The sequence below is a fragment of the Prionailurus bengalensis genome, chromosome B1 (genome assembly GCF_016509475.1).
Source record: "Prionailurus bengalensis isolate Pbe53 chromosome B1, Fcat_Pben_1.1_paternal_pri, whole genome shotgun sequence".
NCBI classification, from domain to species: domain Eukaryota; kingdom Metazoa; phylum Chordata; class Mammalia; order Carnivora; family Felidae; genus Prionailurus; species Prionailurus bengalensis.
In genome coordinates, this window is record NC_057344.1 from 201,494,464 (window position 1) to 201,514,721 (window position 20,258).

A 20,258-nucleotide genomic window follows, 5' to 3' on the forward strand; every position below is an offset into this window, starting at 1 on the left:
CAGAACCGGGCCGAGGCCTGGGAAGCCCCAGGAATTGGGCTCGGACTGAATGTGAGGAAGAGGTCTGTGCTCTGAGAGCCGGTCCGGACCCAGACCCACCATGGGGGCAATGGGGCAGAGTCTCAGTCGGGCTGAGCCTCTGAGGTCCCTGATTCTCTGAGGGGGCGGGGAGGTACATACCTTTTCCAGCAAGTCCTGGTTTGTCCTGATGAGAAGCTGCTTCTCTTCAACCCATTTGGAATCCTAAGAAAAAGCACTAAATATGTTCACGCTCATTGAAGCAAACAGGTGCTCACACAGCAAAGACTGAGTCAGCGAAAAAAAGTCACCTAATATAAGGCTATGAAAAGGTCATGGGGCGCCTGGGGGGCTCAGTAGGCTAAGCGCCCGACTGTCGATTTCAGCTCAGGTCACGATCTCATGGTTTGTGAGTTCGAGCCCCGCGTCGGGCTCTGTGCTGACAGTGCAGAGCCTGCTTGGGATTCTCTCTCCCTCTCTCTCTGCCCCTCCTCACTTGTGCATGTGCTCTCTTTCTCTCTCTCAAAATAAATAAGCATTAAAAAAAAAAAAAGGAACCATGAAAAGATCAGAGAAGAGACAGCAGCTAGAAAGACTTCATCATCCCCCTAAACCTCTACACCCAGAAAAGCGAGCCGGCGGGATCGCGGGGTGTCCCTTCCCTACTGCTCACGCTCCCTGAAAGCAGAGGGGGCCCGCGCTGAGCGTCATTGCCAGGAAACCAGCTGCAGAGCGACCAAATCGGCACTGCCCACCCGCTCAGGCCTACTCACTGCACCCGGGGTCTCCCCCACACCCGCGGACACGCTCTCGGGTGCATCCTGGTCCCTCTGCCCGTGAGGCCCTAACTACGTGTCTCGGCCTGTGCAGGTTCCTGTCCAGGTAAGTCCCATGAGCACACGGCACTAGGTCTGTCTTTCCACCGTGGCGTCCCCAGCCTGTGCTCCATAAACACGGCAGGATGGATAAGGGAACAAACGAAGAACGTTCCTCTTCCCTTCTCTCAGCTCCGGCGGCCTCGGCTTCCCTCCACCTCTCACGTATCACCCTGCACTGTCGCTGGGTCGACACATGGAGGCCCCATGAGGCCGTGAGTCCCTGTGAGGATGGAGCCCATTCTACTCATCCTTGTATCTGGAGCATACTGTCTGCAACCGTCCCTCCCACCTCCACGGCCCTTTGCAGTATCACTCTGCAGCTCTTCCCAATGACGGATGGCATCGGCTTCTCCAGCCCCGAAGCCAGGCGACTTCGGCTACCGGGATACTCGCAAATGGGATTCAAGCAGAGGCTTGGAATGCACCTGTGCATTGAGGCCTGCCTTTTCCTCCGGTCCCCAGGCCACCAGGCAAAGACGCCAGGTTGGAGAGAGTAAGAGAGATGGCGATGAGAGACCGTGAGCCGACACGGCGGCCAAAGCCGGCACCAGTGCCCAGACGGGACAGAGAGGCCATTGCAGGCCACCCGGGCCCAGGTGACCCAGAGAGCAGCCTGTAGCATGAGCCCCGGTAAGACCAGCAGAGGAACTCCTTACACGGCTGAGCCCAATCCAAACCGCTGACCCACGGAATTATGAGCAAATCAATTTTTTTTTCTTGTTTTAAACCATTAAGTTTTGGGGTGGTTTGTTACGCAGTGATAGCTAATCGATACATTATCCCTGCACGCCGAGCACAGAGCCTGGCGTGGGGCAAGCGCTCTGGTGAGCGCTCACTGAACAAATGGACATTTGCTTTGTCCCAGCGTGGCCCTTTCATTTATAAGGTGCTGAGAGCAGAAAAAGCCTGCAAACATAGGAAGGACCTAGCATCCACGGGTGGGGCGTAACTTAGTCGAAGACGGTGGTCAGGAGCTATGTGAGCTCAGCCTGGAAGAGGGGCCGAGGACAGTGGCAGGTGGACGGGAGTCTGAAGACAGCCTTCTCTCCCACCTGGACTGTTCCCCAGGCTGCTTCCTCTTACCACTTCTGCTTCCCCAGTATGTGAAGGATTAATATCACCCCCATTTTAAAGATGAGTAAACTGAGGCACAAAGAGACAATGTCGGTCGCGTGGGTTGTGCTACATGCCTGCCAAGTCGGTCCCGGAGTATGAGCTCTTCACCGCTGTCCTGCCTCCGTGGAATGTTCTGGACCACGGTTATGTAAGCAGTGCCCAAGGGCTGGCCGATCAGCGCCGGCCACAATGCTGCCGCCGTGGGCGGCTTCGCGGGTACCCCCAGCCCTGGTTACTGGCCGTCTGCTTGAATTCGAATCTCAGCCACCACCCGAGCCCTAGAGCCACTAACTGCTCAGAGTTAGTTCTAAGCCATCTGTTCAGAACCTCATACACCCCCTTCCCTAAACACCCACCGCCAGCCCCTGTGTCCCAGCCCAGGACCTCGGGGAGCCCTTGCCAGACCTCCCCACCCCCTACCCGCACGGCACCCCCACCGTCAGGTGTAGCCACGTGACTTGTTTTGGTGAAACGTGTCCAGGGAGCAAACTGCCTTCTCCTGCCCTCTGAGGGGGAAGGCAAGAGGTCGACGGGGCCGTTATATCCAGGCTGGTGCCCCAGCACTGGATCCCTGAGTAACCACATGGAGTGGACAACCCCCCCTGCGGGAGGGACAGGAAGGGTGCTGAGTAGGAAACAAACCTCACCGCGGTAAAGCCACTGCGAAGTTCTGGTTTATCTCTTACCGCGGAGAGCGTGGCCGACCCGCGCTGACCCCTGGGTGATGTCGCCTTTGGACGTAACCCTCGGGGAGGCTGGACCTCTGCCCAGACCACCCTCCACGGTCTCCCCTAACCCAGGGGATGGGTCTGGGGCTGGGCTTTGCCTCTTTACTGTTCCCTGCTGTCAACCGGGCCTTGTCACGTTCAGAGAAGGTGCATGTGGAGGCGACTCGGCTCCGAGAAACTCAGGGACCTGGAGGGCACGTGACGGGGCCACAGCCGGGAAGCCGGGAGGCGGGGATCCCCTTCACTTTCACAACTGGGTCTTGAGAACCAGTGGCAGCTTTTCGTTCAGAGTCAAGTCAAAACGGGTTGTGGTCACCACCTCGCTTTGTGAAGCGTCTCCCACTTCTGAGCATTTGGCCCACAAAGAAAACGCCACGTTAGAATTTCATTTCGTGGTTTGATTTCGATAAAAACTCTGCAAACAGGCACCTCTGGTAGGATATTCTCGCTGGGCTCTGCTAGGGATTTTTTTCTCTAAAGTCTCTGGAGCAAACCACACAGACCGTGGAGGGGGTCCTCCGCCCCCCAGCACCAAGGCCACGGGGACACCACGAGGGGACAGAAACGCAAAGAGCCGCGTGCTCATGCCACTCACCTGTCCCTTCTCGACGAGCAACTTCTCCAAATCTTCGATTTTCGCCTGACACCTCAGCAGGTCAGCTTGGAGCTGTTCCCGAGTCTGGGGAGAAAAGGGCCAAAAAGCGAGCGCGTCACCGCGAATGGGTGACAAGGGTGGAAAGGACCGCACCACGATCCGGGCCTTGGAAGCACGTCCGTGTGGGGGAGCAAGGGCTCGCAGCCGGCACGTGGGGTCACTTGCCTGCACGTTATACACGTTTAAGAACCAAAAGACCTTGAGGGGTCATCGGCTCTATTCCCCTGGATTTTACAGACATTGACACGGAAGCCTAGAGAAGGGGTTCATTTCTACAAGGGGGTAAGCGAGCCGGAAGCCAGATGTCAAGGTCCCCACCCTGGCTTTCTGACCACGTTCAGCGGCTGCCTCTACCAACGCTCCCAGACACGTCCCTTTATCACCTACGGGAAGGGCTGAAAACCCAAGTGTCTCAAGGACCGGGCGGGTATGTAAGTGAGGGAAGCAGACTGAGTGTGGGGTCGCACGGGGGGTGGGGATCGGGACCAACTGAGGCACACGTCCCCGCCCCCTCAGGCGAAATCCCCACTCAGCCGCGGCCCAAAGCCGCCACCACGTGAACAGGAAGCCCGCTGTTGCCGGGCCGAGCACGTTGTGAGCCGCCGAGAGAGGTAAGGAACCTGAATCTCTACGCGAAATCTCTTGACTTTTAAACGCTGGCAGCCACAGGAGGCAGGCCACACCGAGCCCAGCCCTGTTACCTCCTCCGACCTACAAAGTTACAGGCTGAACTCCACCGGGGCACAAGAAGCTTTCCTCTCCCCCACTCCAGCCTCATCTGCCACCCCCTACCTCACGGGGCTGTCGTGGGAACGATATGGGGACTGTGCTGGGTAAAGCACTGTGTCTGGGGGGCCCCTCGCTTTCAGAAGGAGGGGCAGGCAGCCGCCGGCCCATGTGACTCCCGAGGGTGGGGTAAGGGCCAGCGGGTGGAATTTCCTGGAAGGCAGAGCTCAGCTCAGTGCAACGGGGGGCCTGGCCCAGCCCTGGGTGGCCGGCAGGGACCAAAGCGCCTTGAGGGCTGGGAGCACGCTGGGATGTGCACAGGGGTTTCTCAGCCTGGGAGGGAGAGGAGGGTCCTTGCTGAGCCCTGGGGTCTGAACGCATTCCTGCCAACAGACGGCACGCGTGACGTGTGCCGGACCACAGCATCGTTTCTTCTGGCCGCGCCTGCGGTCACACGGTGGCCCACGGATTTGCCCACGGTGTCCCCCATCAGCTCGCACAACCCCCTCCAAGCGTCAAAGGCGGGGCGCGGGGACCTGGCGTTCTGCGCACTCACCCGGGCCTCTCTCTCAGCATCCAGCGTCCCCCCCACCTGCTCCTGAAGCAGGGCGTAGGCCCGCTGCAGGGCCTGGTACTCCCTGGTCAGCTGGCAGAACCGCAGGTCGGCCTCTTCTCTCGTCGTCGTCTGAACGTGCCGGAGAAGAGAGACACAACAGAGCATGTGACGTGGTGAGGCTTCAGCCCGGAAGCACACACCCGGCCCTCACAGCCGCTGCCCACAGTTCCTCGGGGGGAGCCGGTCACCGCCGGGATGTAACTGGGGACCCCGGGTGACAGGCTGCGGGAGGAGACGCCGTCCCCGTCATCGTCAGCGCCCTCCCCGGGAGCTCGCGGAAGCCCGGAATCCCTGAGTCACGTGCAAGGGAGGCAGGGGAAGAGCGCCCCTGAGCCAGCCCGGACCCCACGGGTGGACGTTTCTGTGCCCCCTCCCCCCGTGCTTCTCACGTCAGGAATCTCTCCGAAGACAACCCCCCAGGAACGCAAGGGTGCAGCGACTGGCTGGCCAGTGGCACATCTTTGTGGTTGTGAAAACTGGGAAGCACCCGTTAGGGGACACTTCTGACATTAAAGGCTCCGTGCGCGTCCACGTGAAAAGTCCCGCGTGCTCACCAGAGACGGGGACGTGGAACACGGCGTTGGGTGCCGAAAGCTGCCCGTTACAAACTGCTGGTGCCAAAGGAAAATCGAAAAAGGCCCGTGTCTGGTGTGACCGTGCTCTACTCGGGTTTCCCCAGAGAGCCCAGCCGGCGAGGGGCGGGCGGGCGAGGACAGAGCCGCCCTTCACGCCTCTGTGAGTCCGGCTCACTTAGTGCCGCGGTCATGAGCCTGGATGTGCGCGCTGGTCGGGGACTGTGAGGCTGGTGGCTCGGGGTGAGAGGGCTTCCGAGGGTTCTTCCCGCCCTCCACGCTCTCCAGCACTGGGAGCGTTCTCTCCTGTGTGAGGCGTCGCCTTCGTGAGGACAAGGCAACCGTGTCCTGCCCGCCAGGTGGGGTCCCTGTGCGTGCATTTGTCGGCGTGTGTATGTGCCTCTGTGAGCATTGTGAGCCTGTGCATACGTGTGTGCATGTGTGCCCGCGTGTGCAGGGGGGACAGGGACAGACCACCATGCAGCAATTTTAATTGAAAAGGTAACGGCGAGGCCACCACTGGGGTGGTGACATGGGGGGGGGGGGGAAGGGACCGCTCCATGCTGCTGGTGCCCCCCTTGCCTTCATGGAGGCCGGGCCCAGCAGGGGCCTCCTGCCCTCGAGGCTGCAGGCTGAGACGTCACAGGTCCTCGGGGCGGAAATCTCTACACCGGGGAGCGACAGGGGCGGTTGTCAGAGGCCGGAGGCGTGTGCCCACAGCACCTCAGGTGCGGGGGTGCTTACATCATCCAAGTCTTCCTCGGGCGTGGCTGGGGCCCTGTCCGTCCTGTCCGTGTTGCAGGAGGTTTCTGACAAGGTTTCCGAGTCCACAGACTCCTCATCAAATCCAAAAAATGTCTCCACAACATGCTTCTGGAAAACGCAACGTGCGTGACATCAGGAACGGACTCAGCATTGCCGAGTCCCCCCTCCCCCCGGCCGCCCTACCCGCCCTGTCACCCCAGGCACGGGGGCGACTACGCACACCGGGGCCCCAAGGGCGTCCCAAGAGGCAGTTGGCGGGGTCTGTGATTGAACGGGTGGAAAGGAGGCGGCCGAAGGTGGTGGAGGGTGGGGACAGCAGAGCACGCTGGCCTGACCCGGCACTCCTTCTGCGGGTCCCTCGGCCCCCCTGAGCGCCCACTTCCTTCTCCATCAGACGGACAGGGAGCCCCCGCCTCACCCGAGAGCGCAGAGAGAGGTCACGCATCCGCTGTGCCCGGCACGCCGACCCTCGATGGGCCCGTGTGGGTCCTACTAAGGAGGGGCAGGGGGCCACGTGAGACGTCTCATTCTATGTGCCAGGCACGGGGAAAGGTGAAGGGGGCAGAGGGCCCGCAGATGGACCCCGGGCTCCAACCGGCTGGGTGAGTGTGTGGCCCGGGTCCTCACCGGACCTCCACTGAGGGGCAAATTTTGTTTAACTTTTGAGTCTAGAAACCTTGAGGCACTGAAACGATGAGAAGGAACAGTGCAACGGACCCCTCACGCGTCCATCGCTCAGAGTCGGAGGAAATTTTACCGCTCTGTGCGCCAGCCTCCTGGCTACCCCACCCAGTACTTTGCCCACCCCAAATACCGTGATATAGGGGGCTTCGCACACACGCCCGCATTCAATCGGCAAACCCCCGACTGAGCACCTTCTAGGGGCACACACTGGGCGGGGCCTGGGGAACACCACCTGATGAACACCAGCCGTGCTCCCCACCACAAGGAGCTTCGCTCAGTCTCCTGGGGGGGGGGGGTCTGCAGACATCAACCCACAGTCACCAGATCGACCTCCCTTGTGTTAGGAACAATGTTTTGTTCGTTTGTTTGTTTCTTACAACCGATGAGTACTTTTCATGGCCATGAAGAAAGAACCATAATTAAATCCACAGCCGAGCCCCAGGCTCCCACTGGTTCACCCAGAACCTGGCTTTTCCCAGAGCCCCCTCCCCATGCCTCACCCCACAGAGGGATCGGGGCACACCCCACATGCTGAGGACCCGTCCTAACCTGCTTGCTTAAGCGGGCATATGTCTGCAATCTCGTGCACCCAGATGTAAGAAAAATGTGGCCGGTACCACAATTAATAACATAATTAAGGGGCGCCTGGGTGGCTCAGTCAGTTAAGCGTCCGACTTCGGCTCAGCTCACGATCTCAGAGTTCGTGGGTTCGAGCCCTGCGTCGGGCTCTGGGCTGACAGCCAGCTTCTGAATCTGTGTCTCCTTTTCTCTCTGCCCCTCCCCCTGCACTCTCTCTTTCTCTCAAATATAAATAAACATTAAAAAACGTTTAAGAAAAAATAAAATAAAATAGAAAGAAAGAATTCTGAATCAGGAAGGGAGAGGGAGACGGAGTAGACTGCTCTGTCATCTTCTCCAGCTAGAGTTTCTCGAGAGGTTTTGCTAGAGGCACCCAGGAGGACAGTGAGGGCAGAGATCTGGGCTTTTTTATTCCCCACTGTGGCTCAGAGTCTGGCATACTGGGTCAACACCGGTTTTTAAATGCGTATTCGTGAACATGTCTTCGTTAACGAACTCAGAGCTAAAGCAACTTGTTTGCCCCTAGTTTCGGGCTCGCGTGCGACAGCCCTTGCCCTCACTCACACAGCCAGCACCGCTGGACCCCCGCCCGGTTACCCACCCCGGGTGAGTTTAGCAGGTAGGACTGTGGGGACCTATTAGGTTCTGTCCGCTTTCCATGATTCCTTCTCTCCAAGTAGAGGTTGCAGACAATCATATACCCCAATCTCCTCTCCAGATGAGAAACCTCACTTGAATGCAGGCATCGAAAACTCTCCAGACGATTTCCAGGGGGCAGCGGCCACGACATCCTGATGGTGACAACGGCACCTTCAGGAGCGACAGGTCTACGGCACTCAGAGGTCCTCTGCACGCACGCATGCAGCTCACCGCCCCGAGCTCCAGGCTCCTCATTTCTCCCGGCAGCCATTCACCCGACCCTATTTCTTGTAAACACGGCTAATTGCGAGGCCTCTGGGGACAGTTCTGTGTTTGCTGCCGTGTCGACTGGCAGCGAGCAGTGACGCACGCTGACCGAGTCCCCGGGAACCATCCTGCCACAGTCTCTCCAAAGCCTCGGGACACGACACCCACGGTCAGCCTCGCGGACCGTTGTGACGCCTCTGTTCATTACCCGGGCTGATCTGCCTCCTGAACCCTTGCAGGACGGCTAGCTGGGCACTCCGCTACCGAGTCCTGACACGGGGCGTTCCCTCCGGATGCTGCAGACGTGCGTTTAAAGTAGTGCTGCTTTTGTCATCAGCCGAACCCCAGACCCGAATGGAGCCCCTCAGTACAGGGTGGCCCCAGAGACCAAGACCCCAGGGAAGCATGTGGCGGTGAGGGAGGCAGGATGAGGTTCTGTAGGGAGCAGGGCTGGGGAGGCCAAACACTCACATTCTGACCCTCTCACAACAGGAGGCGAATCTGCAGATGCCGCGACCCCCTCTCCCCAACCTTGCGGAACATACAGGCTGGACGAGTTTGTTTCCTGGAAGGATTAGGTTCTTAAAAGCTCTTGTATTATGCAGGAAGTCTAGAAGTACTGCATATATTCATGCCTTTGTTAATAAATGCAAGAGAGAAACAGACCTTGGAATGCTTAAAGAGAAAATCTGGGGGCTGGTTTGTTTAAGGACAATGCCACCGGTGCCTTATGCTGCATTTTCAAAATATATGTAGAATAATAGCGCCTGCCTCCGAGGAATGACAGAATCATCTAGAAAACATGGTTTCCTCTTTCTTAAAGAGCCAAGCACTGGGGAAATCGTTGAGTTTTCAGAGCGTCCACCTTGCTCAGATCCCCCGGGCATTTGTTTCCCGGGAACAGGTAGTTTGGGAGCATAAACCCCCGTCTCTGCTCAGGGTGGCACATCTTCCCTACGGAAGGAGCTCGCTCGTCCAAGACTCCCATTTTCTCTACCCCCCGGAGTCTTGCCTTGCTGACTCCTCTTTACAAACTAATCCAGGGGCGCCTGAGTGGCTCAGTCAGTTAAGCGTCCGACTTCAGCTCAGGTCATGATCTCAGGGCTCGTGAGTTCGAGCCCCACGTCGGGCTCTGTGCGGACAGCTCAGAGCCCGGAGCCTGCTTCAGGTTCTGTGTCTCCCTCTCTCTCTGCCCCTCCCTGCTCGTGTGCTCTCTTTCTCTCTCTCTCTCTCTCTCTCAGAAATAAATAAACATTAAAAAAAAATAAAAATAAAATAGAAACTCATGCAAATGTTTTAAATGCAGCTTGGGCCCAAGTGAAAAATAAACGTGTCTGGTCCATTTGCACCTTGCACACACAGAGGTGGTCGTTCTCAGCAGATCAAAAGGCACCGGGGGAGGGGGGGTGGGGTGTAGTGTGTCCGAAATAAACCTCCCTCCGCTGGCTCCGGCCTCTGAGCCCCGTCTCCTGTCCCCCTGCATCACTCGGGACCACCAACCGCCAGCTCGGAAGGGGCCTCCCAGCCTCGGCCGTGTCCTCGCTCCGAACCGCGGCCGCCCAGAGCCAGACGCTTACCTTCATGCTTGTAGGTCATCTCCTGACAACCGGAAAAGTACAGACACACCAGGGCACAGAGACAGAGGAAAAAGGAGAAGTACAGCACGAAGAGGATGTACCCCATTGCCGGGCAGGGGGGTGGAGCCCGCGTGGGCCCCGTGTGCGCCCCGTGGGCCAAAAGCAGCCTCACTGGCGTCTGCTTGCGGACCTCTCTCAAGTCCTAGTGGAAAGCGCTGCTTCTCTCCCGGAACATTCTCCTTCCCTCCACCACGCCGAGCCCACTGTGCCCGAGGCTTCCTGCACAGAGATCGGGCTTCGTGGGCAAGGCCGCCAGCCCAAGGGCAGATCCAGGGGCCAGGCTGGCACGCTAGTCACACGGCTTCTCCCTCCTCGAGCTGCCTTGTCGTCAGCGCCCTCCCACAGGCCCCGGGTGATCACGAGGCTCCCTGGGGACACCACACTAGCAACCACGATGGATGCGGAGACAGCTTCTTCCGGACCAGAGCCCAAAACGAGGAGGCGCCTCCCGCCTCGTGCGCTTGGGCAATTTGTCTGTCCGTCCCGGCCACCCCACGTGCACCCTGGACCCACTGAATTCACAGGATTCTCAGTGATCTGTCCCTCAGCATTTGTTTGACCGTTTATACAGACCGATGAAGCCACTAGCCACAGGGGGACCGCAGGGGTGCAGGCCCGGTGCTCCCGCCCACGCGGGGCCCCCACGGAAGCCCGCATTTCTTGGAGAAGCTTCTCTCCGCGAAACATCCAAGGTGAAAACCCACATGTGGAACAAAATGGGCAGATGACACCATAAAAAGGTAAGACCTCCGTACTTCGAAAGATATTCAAGCGATACTAAAAGGCGAAGGGCAACCACAAAAGCAAAACATAGGCAAACAAGTGCATATATAACTTTCAATTTTAATAATGCTTGATACTCTGCTCCTTTCAAAGTAGCCACGATACGAGCTATGCCCCCCAAGCCTTTCACTCATGTTTCCAAATGAGGAGCTCCCTGGGCCTGGTTCAGGGACAAGCCTGTGACCAAACTGAGCCAAGGAACGCGCGCCCTGGGACTCTTGCTGGAACCACAGAGGAGAGATGCCCTCCTAGTACAGAAATTGCTAGGCAGTGTAACACCAGCTTAAAGCCGCCGAAGCCAATTAGGTGACCACATGGGGAGACCCTACCTGAGAAAGAGCCCAGCCCAGAGGAAAGCAGGGTGGAAAGGTGGAGAGACACGTTCCCGGCAATATCGTGTGGGCATCTGGATCCAGCCGTGCCTGAAACCAGCCACCTCCAGACTTAGCAGCGATATAAATCCCTTTCCCTTCTTAAATGACTTTGGGTTTTTGAGACTCCCAATGAAAATAATCTTGGCTAATGGAAGAGGGGACGATAATCCTAGAAATCATGCCGTCTGCAAACTGTTGAGTTCTGGGACAAGCCTGAAGCCAATTTCTCGCCAGGCAGCTGTGCACCTGGACCCTCAAGAAGAAACAGGGACCGCCTTTGTCTGGCAGGTGCCTTCCTGGCTCTGGGGAAACCATGAGACGTGTCCTGTCCCGCTGGCTCTCGGACCTACTAAGACCTTCACCTCGGCCAGAGCTCCTCAAAGGCGGGGACACCCCTCTGCGCCCTGTCACCTGACATTTTGCCGTGCCCAGGTTGATGGCAAGAGGGATGGAGGATGGGAGGGGCTGAGAGCCACACTGCCTTGGCCGTCAGCCCTGGGCTCGCGGTGGACGTGAGAAACCTCAGGCCCGGGGCAGTCCAGATGGGACAGAATGCCTCGTGACCACCACGTCCGCCTTGTCCCAGCACCTGACCCGGGAAGCCCGACTGAGGACCCCAGGCATAAGCCACGGGTACAGCCCTGCTCCCTGGGTTGCAGGACAGACCGCGTGGCCCCCAACGCCTGCTCTCCGTGTTGCCATCAACCGCATTCGACCACAGCACCCCGGATCCTCCGAGCACAGGGCCTCAGAAGAAGAAGATGGGGAGACTGCGCCACGTGTCGGGGCAGAAGGAGCAGAGGGCTGAGGAAGCCCAGAGAAAGGGCCCGCTGCTGTGAGGGTGACGGCTTGTCGAAAACGGGGACCACTCAGCCGAATCTTGAAGGAACAGGAGGCGGTCAGGAGCAGAGGACGTGAGGGCGCCGGCCCGAGACGGGGTCTGGAGATGAGGCCACACGGCAAACCCAAGGGACTGGAGCCAGGGTGTGCCAAGGGGGATACAGCAGGAGGTGAGCAGGGCCGGGTCCCAAAAGGCCTTGAGAGCTGCCCAAGGGGCCCCAACTTTATCCCCTGGTAAACGGGGAGCCAGCGTAGGGTTCTTAGGAAGAAGGTGGCGAGGCCAGACTTGTGCCTCAACAAGACGGTTCTGGGAGCTGTGGAGGGAGGAACGTGCTGGAAGCCAAGGGGGCAGCCAAGAAAGCAGAGGGGGTCCCAGGACAAGCGGATAAGGGCTCGAAGGAACCTTGGAGAAAGCAGAGGCCTGGCAGGACGGGTCTGGGATCAGACAGCCTCTGCCTCAAGCCCCTCCCCGCTGGCTCTGGGGTCGCCTAAACGCTAGGCAGGAGGCCTGGGGCTGCAGGCCAGCCCCCAGCCAGCTCTTCTCCAGAGGCCTCATTCCCAGTGTTGGGGTTTCCTGTCCCATTTGAATATGCTGCCTGGAGCCGCCCTGACTTCCTGTCCATTCCAAAGTCTTCAGGTGTGGCCTCGATGTCCCGCGGTCATTGCTCTGCCGGATGACGTGCCCTGGGCAGCCCCATCCTCCTCCTGCTACCCAGCAACGTGCAGGGCTGCCCCAGGTCAACACATGCGGACGGTGTGCATGGCTGGGCCGTTCGGCGGCCCGGGTGTGGCCCGGGACGCAGGCTCTGTGCCTGCACAATTGTCCCCATGCTCTACCCACGGGACCCAAATCCAGAGTCCTGTACCAATGGGCCCCACAAACCCAGCGGGCAGCATGGGAACAGCGTCTGGGGCCCCTCATGCTTCTGATGTGAGGCTCTGCCAGACCGTGGAGGAGGGGACAGGTGACAGGGTCGCTGCCCGGCCTGGAGGGAACAAGCCCTCATCCCCTCCAGGGAATGATACACGCAGCAAAAGCCTTCAGCCTCAGGCCAGCCAACAGTGGGGAGCCGGGCTGGCAAGTGGCCTGAAATGACTAACGTTCACTTAGTGCAAGTTACGGAGCCCCCGCGGCGAGGGGGGACTGTGCCGGGGACTGCAGGCAGCCCCGTGAACGAGGCACACGCGGTCCAGCCGCACCTCGCTCAGAGGCAGCTGGCGACAGAGCTGCGGGGAAGGACGGCCCAGGAGCAGAGTCGAGTGGAAACGACAATACGGGGGAAATGGGATTCCTCTGGGTACTTAGAAACGGAAAGCGTGGCACGTGACGACAAACGTCCGGGTGCCCTAGCCACAGAAGGGCGTGCACACCGGCTCCTGTTCCAGGGCAGCGGCCGGCACCCTGTCCTTCCCACCACGAAGGAGCAGGCTTGGCCTTGGGGGCACAAGGTCAACTTTGGATAGGCCCTAAGTGTCCGATGAGCAGTGATACAAGAGCCACTGACCACGAGTGACCCACCAGAAGCTCCTCAGGCATCAGCAGTCCCAGGGTCCGTATGGGGACCGGGGGGCCGTGTACTGACACTCGGGCCTTCGGAAGGGCGATTCTTCCCATGGTACTTTGGTATTTCTCAGCAAGTTTCCCAGCCTCTTGCAAAGGCTGACTACTGTCTACAGGCACAGGGCACCGGGGTGGCTCAGTCGGTTAAGCATCTGACTTTTGATTTCAGCTCAGGTCATGATCTCACCATTGGGAGATCGAGCCCCGCATCGGGCTCTGTGCTGAGCGTGAAGCCTGCCTGGGATTCTCTCTCTCCCTCTCTGCCCCCCCCCCCCAGTAAATAAATAAACATCTCAAAAAATAATAAAGGGCATCAAGAGCTCACCTCACTGTCACCTGAGATGGTCCCTCTTTTGAAAAAAGAGGACACAAATTAGAACGGGGGAAATCAAGGGCGGGACCTGGGAATCTGTAATCAACAGGCCCTCCAAAGGAAAGCTGTCGATTTAAGAGGAAGGGAGAAGGATGAATCATAATTTGTGGATCCCTGACTACATACCAGGCACAGAGCCGGATGCTCTGTATAATCTTCTGGATGTGGTGATCGTGGTAAGAACCAGGAAACAGGCTCCCCCAGGTCAATGCCACAGAGCCAGGAGCTGGACCGGACCTTCACACGGCTACAGGCTATGGGGTCTCAGCTTCAGCCGAGACCCCAGCCCCACGGTAACCGAGGTGTGTGCGCAAACCATGCCGATTTTAGCCACGCTCGCGTGCTCAGCTTTCTACTGAGACAGCTCCACGTTGTTAGACAGCAAGTTTCAGAGGCAGCAAACCTACCGCCCACAGGGGCTCCGTGTAGGGTTCAACCGTGACACTGGACTTCTGCGGAGCAAGCCCACCCTCCCCAGATGGGGCCTGGGGGACCGCCGGGGGTTCTCCCGCAACTCCCCATGGGGGTGCTGAATAGCAGGGTCCCGAGGCGAAACGCCCGCACCGGTTCTGTCCCCAGGAGCACGGTGAGACAGCGTCAGCAGCCTTTGGGGCGTAAGGGTCCCCCCCACCCGGGATGAGGGCTGGATCTCACCACTGCTCTGCCATCACGATTAGCTGCAGCAAACTGGGGTGTGGATGTGGGACCGGAGAACAAACCCCCTTCTGGGGGAAACACAGAGTCCAGGGAAGCTTGAACTAGCCAGAGAGCAGAGACGGGCTGTCAGACTCCCAGAAAATTCTGGCACAAAGATCGGTGCCCAACAAAGGCCCAGGCAAAGTGGTAAAATACACAAATACATAGCAGACAGAGCACGATGGAGGCATTCAAGGGGAAAGGAAACTACTGAATCCCAGCAGCCTGCGGGAGGGAAGAAAGGGACACTGCCCAGGCCCGAGAGATAGCCCTAGGGGGTTACAAACCTGTGCAGGTCCCCACCTGCCCTGGACAACTCCAGGAGTAAGCAGGAGCATGTGGGGGAAACTGTTCTATCTTGAATCTTGAGACAAAGACAAGAGGTTCGTGGGTCATAGAAACAGTTAAGCTGAGAAGACTGCGCACGGCTCAGGCAAATGCCCATGGAGACTCCCAAACCCCGCCTTCTGGTGGCAGTGAACTATTTCACTTAGGGACCGAACATCCCATCCTTTGACACGATCCAGTGTTGTGCAAACACGCTTCGCCAGTACAAGCAATTTGCTTATTCACTCAACAACTGTTTAGGGACACGTACTCTGTGCCGAGACGGTGAAGGGGTTGCAGTGAGCAGGACACAGCTCCTGACCTCCTCACCTGCTGTGCGCGCAAGCCTAGCAAACCACAAGTCAGTTCTAGGCCCTTGTAAAGTTCTCTTCCCATAAAGGAAATCGGGAAAAGGACAATGGAATCTTCCTTACTCCACGAACTCTCATACAGGTTTGAAAAATAAAGTCACAGCTCAACAGGGGGACTCCTGAAAACCCTACTTAGAAGCTTTCTAAAACAATTTTTTTTAATGTTTATTTATTTTTGAGAGAGAGAGAGAGAGAGAGAGACAGAGCATGAGCAGGGGAGGGGCAGAGAGAGAGGGAGACACAGAATCAGAAGCAGGCTCCAGGCTCTGAGCTGTCAGCACAGAGTCTGACGCGGGGCTCGAACTCACAAACACGAGATCATGACCTGAGCTAAAGTCAGATGCTCAGCCGACTAGGTGCCCCCCTACTTTAGAAGCTTTATGGGGCGCACAATGCTGCAATACTCCCAGCTCTCCAGGCCGAATGCCTTTAGACCACTGCTGTTTCAACACATCCTGTGGTGAAAACGGCATTCACGCACATGACTGGCAGCTGTACGAAATGATGCGTGTTTTCCGTACGGCACAGGGGGTCGCGTGTTCCCCACCAAAGCCTTCACACCCTGTGGATCCATATTTCAGCTTCCGGGAATCTGTTCATGGGAACAATCCAGACCCTGGCGCAGCTTCCTGGACAAAAGGAGGCCACCGGGGTGGCATTTACAGAAGCAGAAAGTCCAGTCCCTTAAAGCAACGGTCAACACCCAGGGAATACAACAGAACCGGCCCAGAACGCTGCCTACCGTAAACACACCCCGCGCCAGGAGTTACAGCTGCCAGGAGCTAAAAGCAAACATGTACCGCACCGAATGGAACACAAATTTATGGCCCATCTACTCAACGGATTATATAACCATAAAAATTTGTTTGTATGACGACAGGGTCATGACACGGATAAATGCTTTATGGTAGAACGTTAAGTAAAAAAACAAAACAAAACAGGAAGCAACAGCATACTCTACAGTCATAGTTACATTATCAAGAAAGAAAAAGATGGGGCAGATCAAGGGCTGGGGGTGGGGGAGGGGCTGCATAAAACGCCAGCATAGATGGCGCCAGGGAGGCCCCGTGGGTGACATTTTGCTTATTTCTCAGGTTAGTCTGTGGTGCTGTGATATTGCTTCCCCAGTAAAAGTGAATATTTAAAAATAAACAAGTTGTGGGGCGCCCGGGTGGCTCAGTCGGTTGAGCGTCCGACTTCGGCTCAGGTCACCATCTCACGGCTCGTGAGTTCGAGCCCTGCATCGGGCTCTGTGCTGATGGCTCAGAGCCTGGAGCCTGCTTCGGATTCTGTGTCTCCCTCTCTCTCTGCCGCACCCCGCTCGTGCTCTGTCTTTCTCTCTCTCTCTCTCAAAAATGAAAAAATACATTAAAAAAATGTTTTTAATAAAAAATAAATTAAACACACAGTGCTGAGCCACTTCCCTTTCTGAGTCTCTGAGGTCAGTACATAGAGACATGTGCCTCATGCAGCTTGACTTAGTGGTGGAAACGTGGGCCTTGGAGCCCAGACTTGAATTTGAGCCTCCCCCTTGTCAGCTCACTTGGTCTCTGAGCTATTTCTATCCCCTATACCTACGTGCTTCCTGTAACCATCAAATGGAAAACAAAACGCCAGCCTCACGGGGTGACTATAAGGACTCAAAAACACAGCATACGTGACCACTCAGCCAAGTGTCCCAATTCGGCCCACAGATACATTTTATTTGGGCCATAGAGTGTTCTATCAACATTTGTGCCAACATTTAACATCCTTAGATGTTTTTTTTCAATTTCATAAAATAATCTCTTACTGTATATGAACAAATTGATGCAAAATAAAATGATAAAAGGAGGTCAGGGAGAAACTGCTCACAACACATTTAACGTTAATATTCCCCAGTATTGGCAAGGTAGAGAGAAAGAGGCCAGTGCGTTTATGGCCAGCGAGACGAAAAATCAGTAGGAGATTTTTAGACATGTTCGATATTATCTGAGTTTAAAATATGGACATCACTTGATTCCTTACTCTTCCCCTGTGGGTCTATATTATAGAAAAACTTACGTAATGTGTTTATTGAAGAATATTCTTTATGGTATTTCTCCATAAGGGCGGATGTCTGAACAGGGATGGCTTGGAATGATTAGGAAGAGGGAAGCACATCCATAAATGTACAAAGGAAAAACACTACAGCCCTCCTTTCCACAGTAGGACGACCTTGGCCAAGCCCTTCCCCAACGCTCCACGAGGGAGGAAGAAAAATGCTAAATACGCATTGGGCCACTCACTGCTATTGCTGCTGTAACAAATTACAACAAACTTTACAGCCTGAGACAACAGAACGCATCATCGCCCAGTCCCGTAGGTCAGGAGTCCTGGTTCCCCGGACTGGTTCTGTGTTTCGGTCTCACCCTGATTTATTGCCAAAATCAAGCTGTTTGTCGTCGCTTCCAGAGAGGCTCTGGGAAGAGTCTGCTTCCGAGTTCATGCGGGTTGTCTGCAGAACCCAGATCCCCTAAGGACGGATGCTGTAGCCGCCTTTGCTCCTGGGAGCCTAGCACCCTTGCACCCCCAATTCACAGAGCTGGCACTGACTCGTCGAGTCCTTCCCAGACTCTGACTCTCTCTGATGACCTCCCCCTACTGCTTCTCTCTGCCTTCCTTTTCCGCCTTCCTCCTGCGTGGAAAGGCTCCTGGGACGACACTGGGGCCACATAGATAATCCCCATCCTAAGGGCACCTGATGGGTAAACTTACACGTGCAAAGTCCCCCTTTCAGCAGTAACTAGATTAAAATCCTTAGATTTGATATAAAGTAAGGTGTTTGGGGTGAACTGCGCCCCCCTCTCCCCAAGAAAGACATGTTGAAGCCCTACCCCCGGGCACTTCAGCAAGGTCACTGCCGAAGTACTTGGTTAACATGAGGGTCATGGTGGAAGAGGGCGGGTCCCTGACCCAGTATGACTGGTGTCCTTATAGGACGACAGCGACGCACTGGGCGAATGGTCTCTGACGACAAAAGCAGAGGTTGGAGTGACGCAGCTTCAAGACAAGGAACGCTAAAGCGTGCCAGGAAATCACCAGAAGCTAAAAGAGCCTGGGAAGGACTCCCCTACGGGTCTCAGAGGGGGCACAGCGCTGCCGACACCTTTATTTTGGACCCCCGGACTCCAAACCGCGAGACAAGACATTTCTACTGTTCCAAGCCGCCCGGTGTGGGGTACTTTGTTACGCAGCCCCAGGGAGCTGATGCACCAGGATCCCCATCTCCCTCCCACCACTGGAGTATGTGGCACTACCCCCTGTTGCCTCCTGCTCAGGTTGCCCCAGTCCCCACCACTCCCTGCTGCCAGCCTCGAGAGCCACGTGCCTGTGGCTTTTCGGCAGCACATCCACACTGCTGTTTTCTCTAGAGAAGACAAAGATTTCTCTACAACCACATCCCTATTGAAAGAAAAACCAGGAGGGGCGTCTAGTTCAAACGAAAGACCCACGTCTCTATGGCAGTGAAACGAGGTTCACGGGTTTAAATGCAAACTCTTTTTTTTTTTTTTTTTTTTACACCTGCCCCAATTTGCTCTGTTTATTCCAGCGTGGCCCCTGTGGCGTCTGAATTCTCCCCGTCCAGCTGTGCTCTCCCTGCCAGGACATCTGGGCACCGTCTCTATAAAACCACATCTTCCAAAAAAAGAACACGGTTCTGCGTTATTCGAACAAAAAGAAGCCCAAAGCTCCTGATTTTTTTTAGAACGGGATATAAGATGTCAGAAACCAAGCCCGAGTGCGTTTTGAATCCTTCAAAAGGTCTAAGTATTTATGCTTTTAATTTGGGGCAAACAGCGCCTGAGGCCTACAGACAGAATTCATCGGTGAGTTTTCCATGAATAAATTACAGTCACTGGTCCGCGGCCATAACCGATGCGCCGAGAGACGCGATAACAGCTTTTTCACCACCAAACGTGCAGCCATGTGAGTGTCCCTGCCGTTAGGGCCCCTCACGGATTGCTTGCGTTTCCCCCCTCCCCTGGACCATGCAGGACACCAAGCAGGACAGCCACACCCCCGCAGACTCACCTTGGGTGGCTTCAGACCTTTCCCACGATGTCGTTTGGAGCGCAAGAGACGTTCTCTCTCCTAGAAGGAGATACAACGGTTGGCATTATCAGCCAGCCTCATATCACACCAGCCAACCCAACTGGCTCCCAAAGTGCGCCTCCCCACCGTCGGCACTGGGTGTGAGTTCGTCCAAGTTCTGAGCACCCGCGTGACGGCCGCCTCCCAGAACTGCACGCTACAGAGCCGCCCCATTTACTCGAGTCCTTAACGGGACTGGGACTGTCTTGACCAAAAAATACCAAAGTGTGCCAATCCTGAAAGCCCCAGCCTGTCTACGCTGGGGGCTGGAAGTCATAAAGCACAAGGCAGTGCTGACTGGCGATCGCCGTTCTGTCAGTGACCACAGCCCAGCATGAAATAGTTTGCGGCTTTGAGCTCAGACAGAGCCGGGTCCAAATCTTCATGGGCCTCCTCTGAACCAGGTGACGCGTTTTATTTCTCTGACTCTCAGGTTCTTCCTTTGCTCTATGGGGCTAGAACCTACCAAGCAGCGTGTCCCTAAGAAAGAAACAAGAGCCTGTGGCTGCCTGGTGGCCACTGCCAGTAAGATCGGCATCTGCAGGGCAGCAGAAGGAGTGGCAGCCTTTCCACTCCAAGCAAAACCAGGACGTCTCTCCTTTCTAACTCAGCCCTGCTTTTCCCCTTGGCTGCCGGGAAACCCAGAGACAAATCTGCTGTTTGATTATAGCCCTTATGGTCTACCCATCCGTCCCTCCTCATCTCAATGGATGCAGCGATCTTTATTTTTTCTGGGATTGTTGGTTTATCATTCCTCTTTCAACTTTATCGTCATTTTATTGAAGGTGTGCTTTCATCTTACGTTCTACCAAGTTTTTGGGTAATGGAGAAAGATGAGAGGAAGGATGGAAACAAGGAAGAAGGTATGGAAGAAAGAAGGGGAAGATGGATGGATGGATGGATGGATGGAGAAATGGGAGGAAGAAGGGATGGAAGGAGA

At 56.4% G+C, this 20,258-nt stretch overlaps 1 protein-coding gene across 6 annotated transcripts in view; it reads right to left on the minus strand.

Moving 5' to 3' along the window:
• JAKMIP1 (janus kinase and microtubule interacting protein 1) overlaps window positions 1–20,258 on the minus strand; it is a 141,813-nt gene that overhangs the window by 35,682 nt on the left and 85,873 nt on the right. For 3 of the 6 annotated variants that reach the window (XM_043573008.1, XM_043573006.1, XM_043573009.1), the window contains 6 exons: window positions 19,259–19,318; window positions 18,749–18,862; window positions 6,054–6,182; window positions 4,678–4,806; window positions 3,336–3,419; window positions 181–243 (listed from right to left, as the gene is read on the minus strand). In XM_043573008.1, the coding sequence (XP_043428943.1) occupies window positions 181–243; window positions 3,336–3,419; window positions 4,678–4,806; window positions 6,054–6,182; window positions 18,749–18,862; window positions 19,259–19,318 (579 nt within the window). The remainder of the gene's footprint in view (window positions 1–180; window positions 244–3,335; window positions 3,420–4,677; window positions 4,807–6,053; window positions 6,183–18,748; window positions 18,863–19,258; window positions 19,319–20,258) is intronic. The other 3 variants (XM_043573010.1, XM_043573011.1, XM_043573012.1) reach the window with 1 other exon arrangement.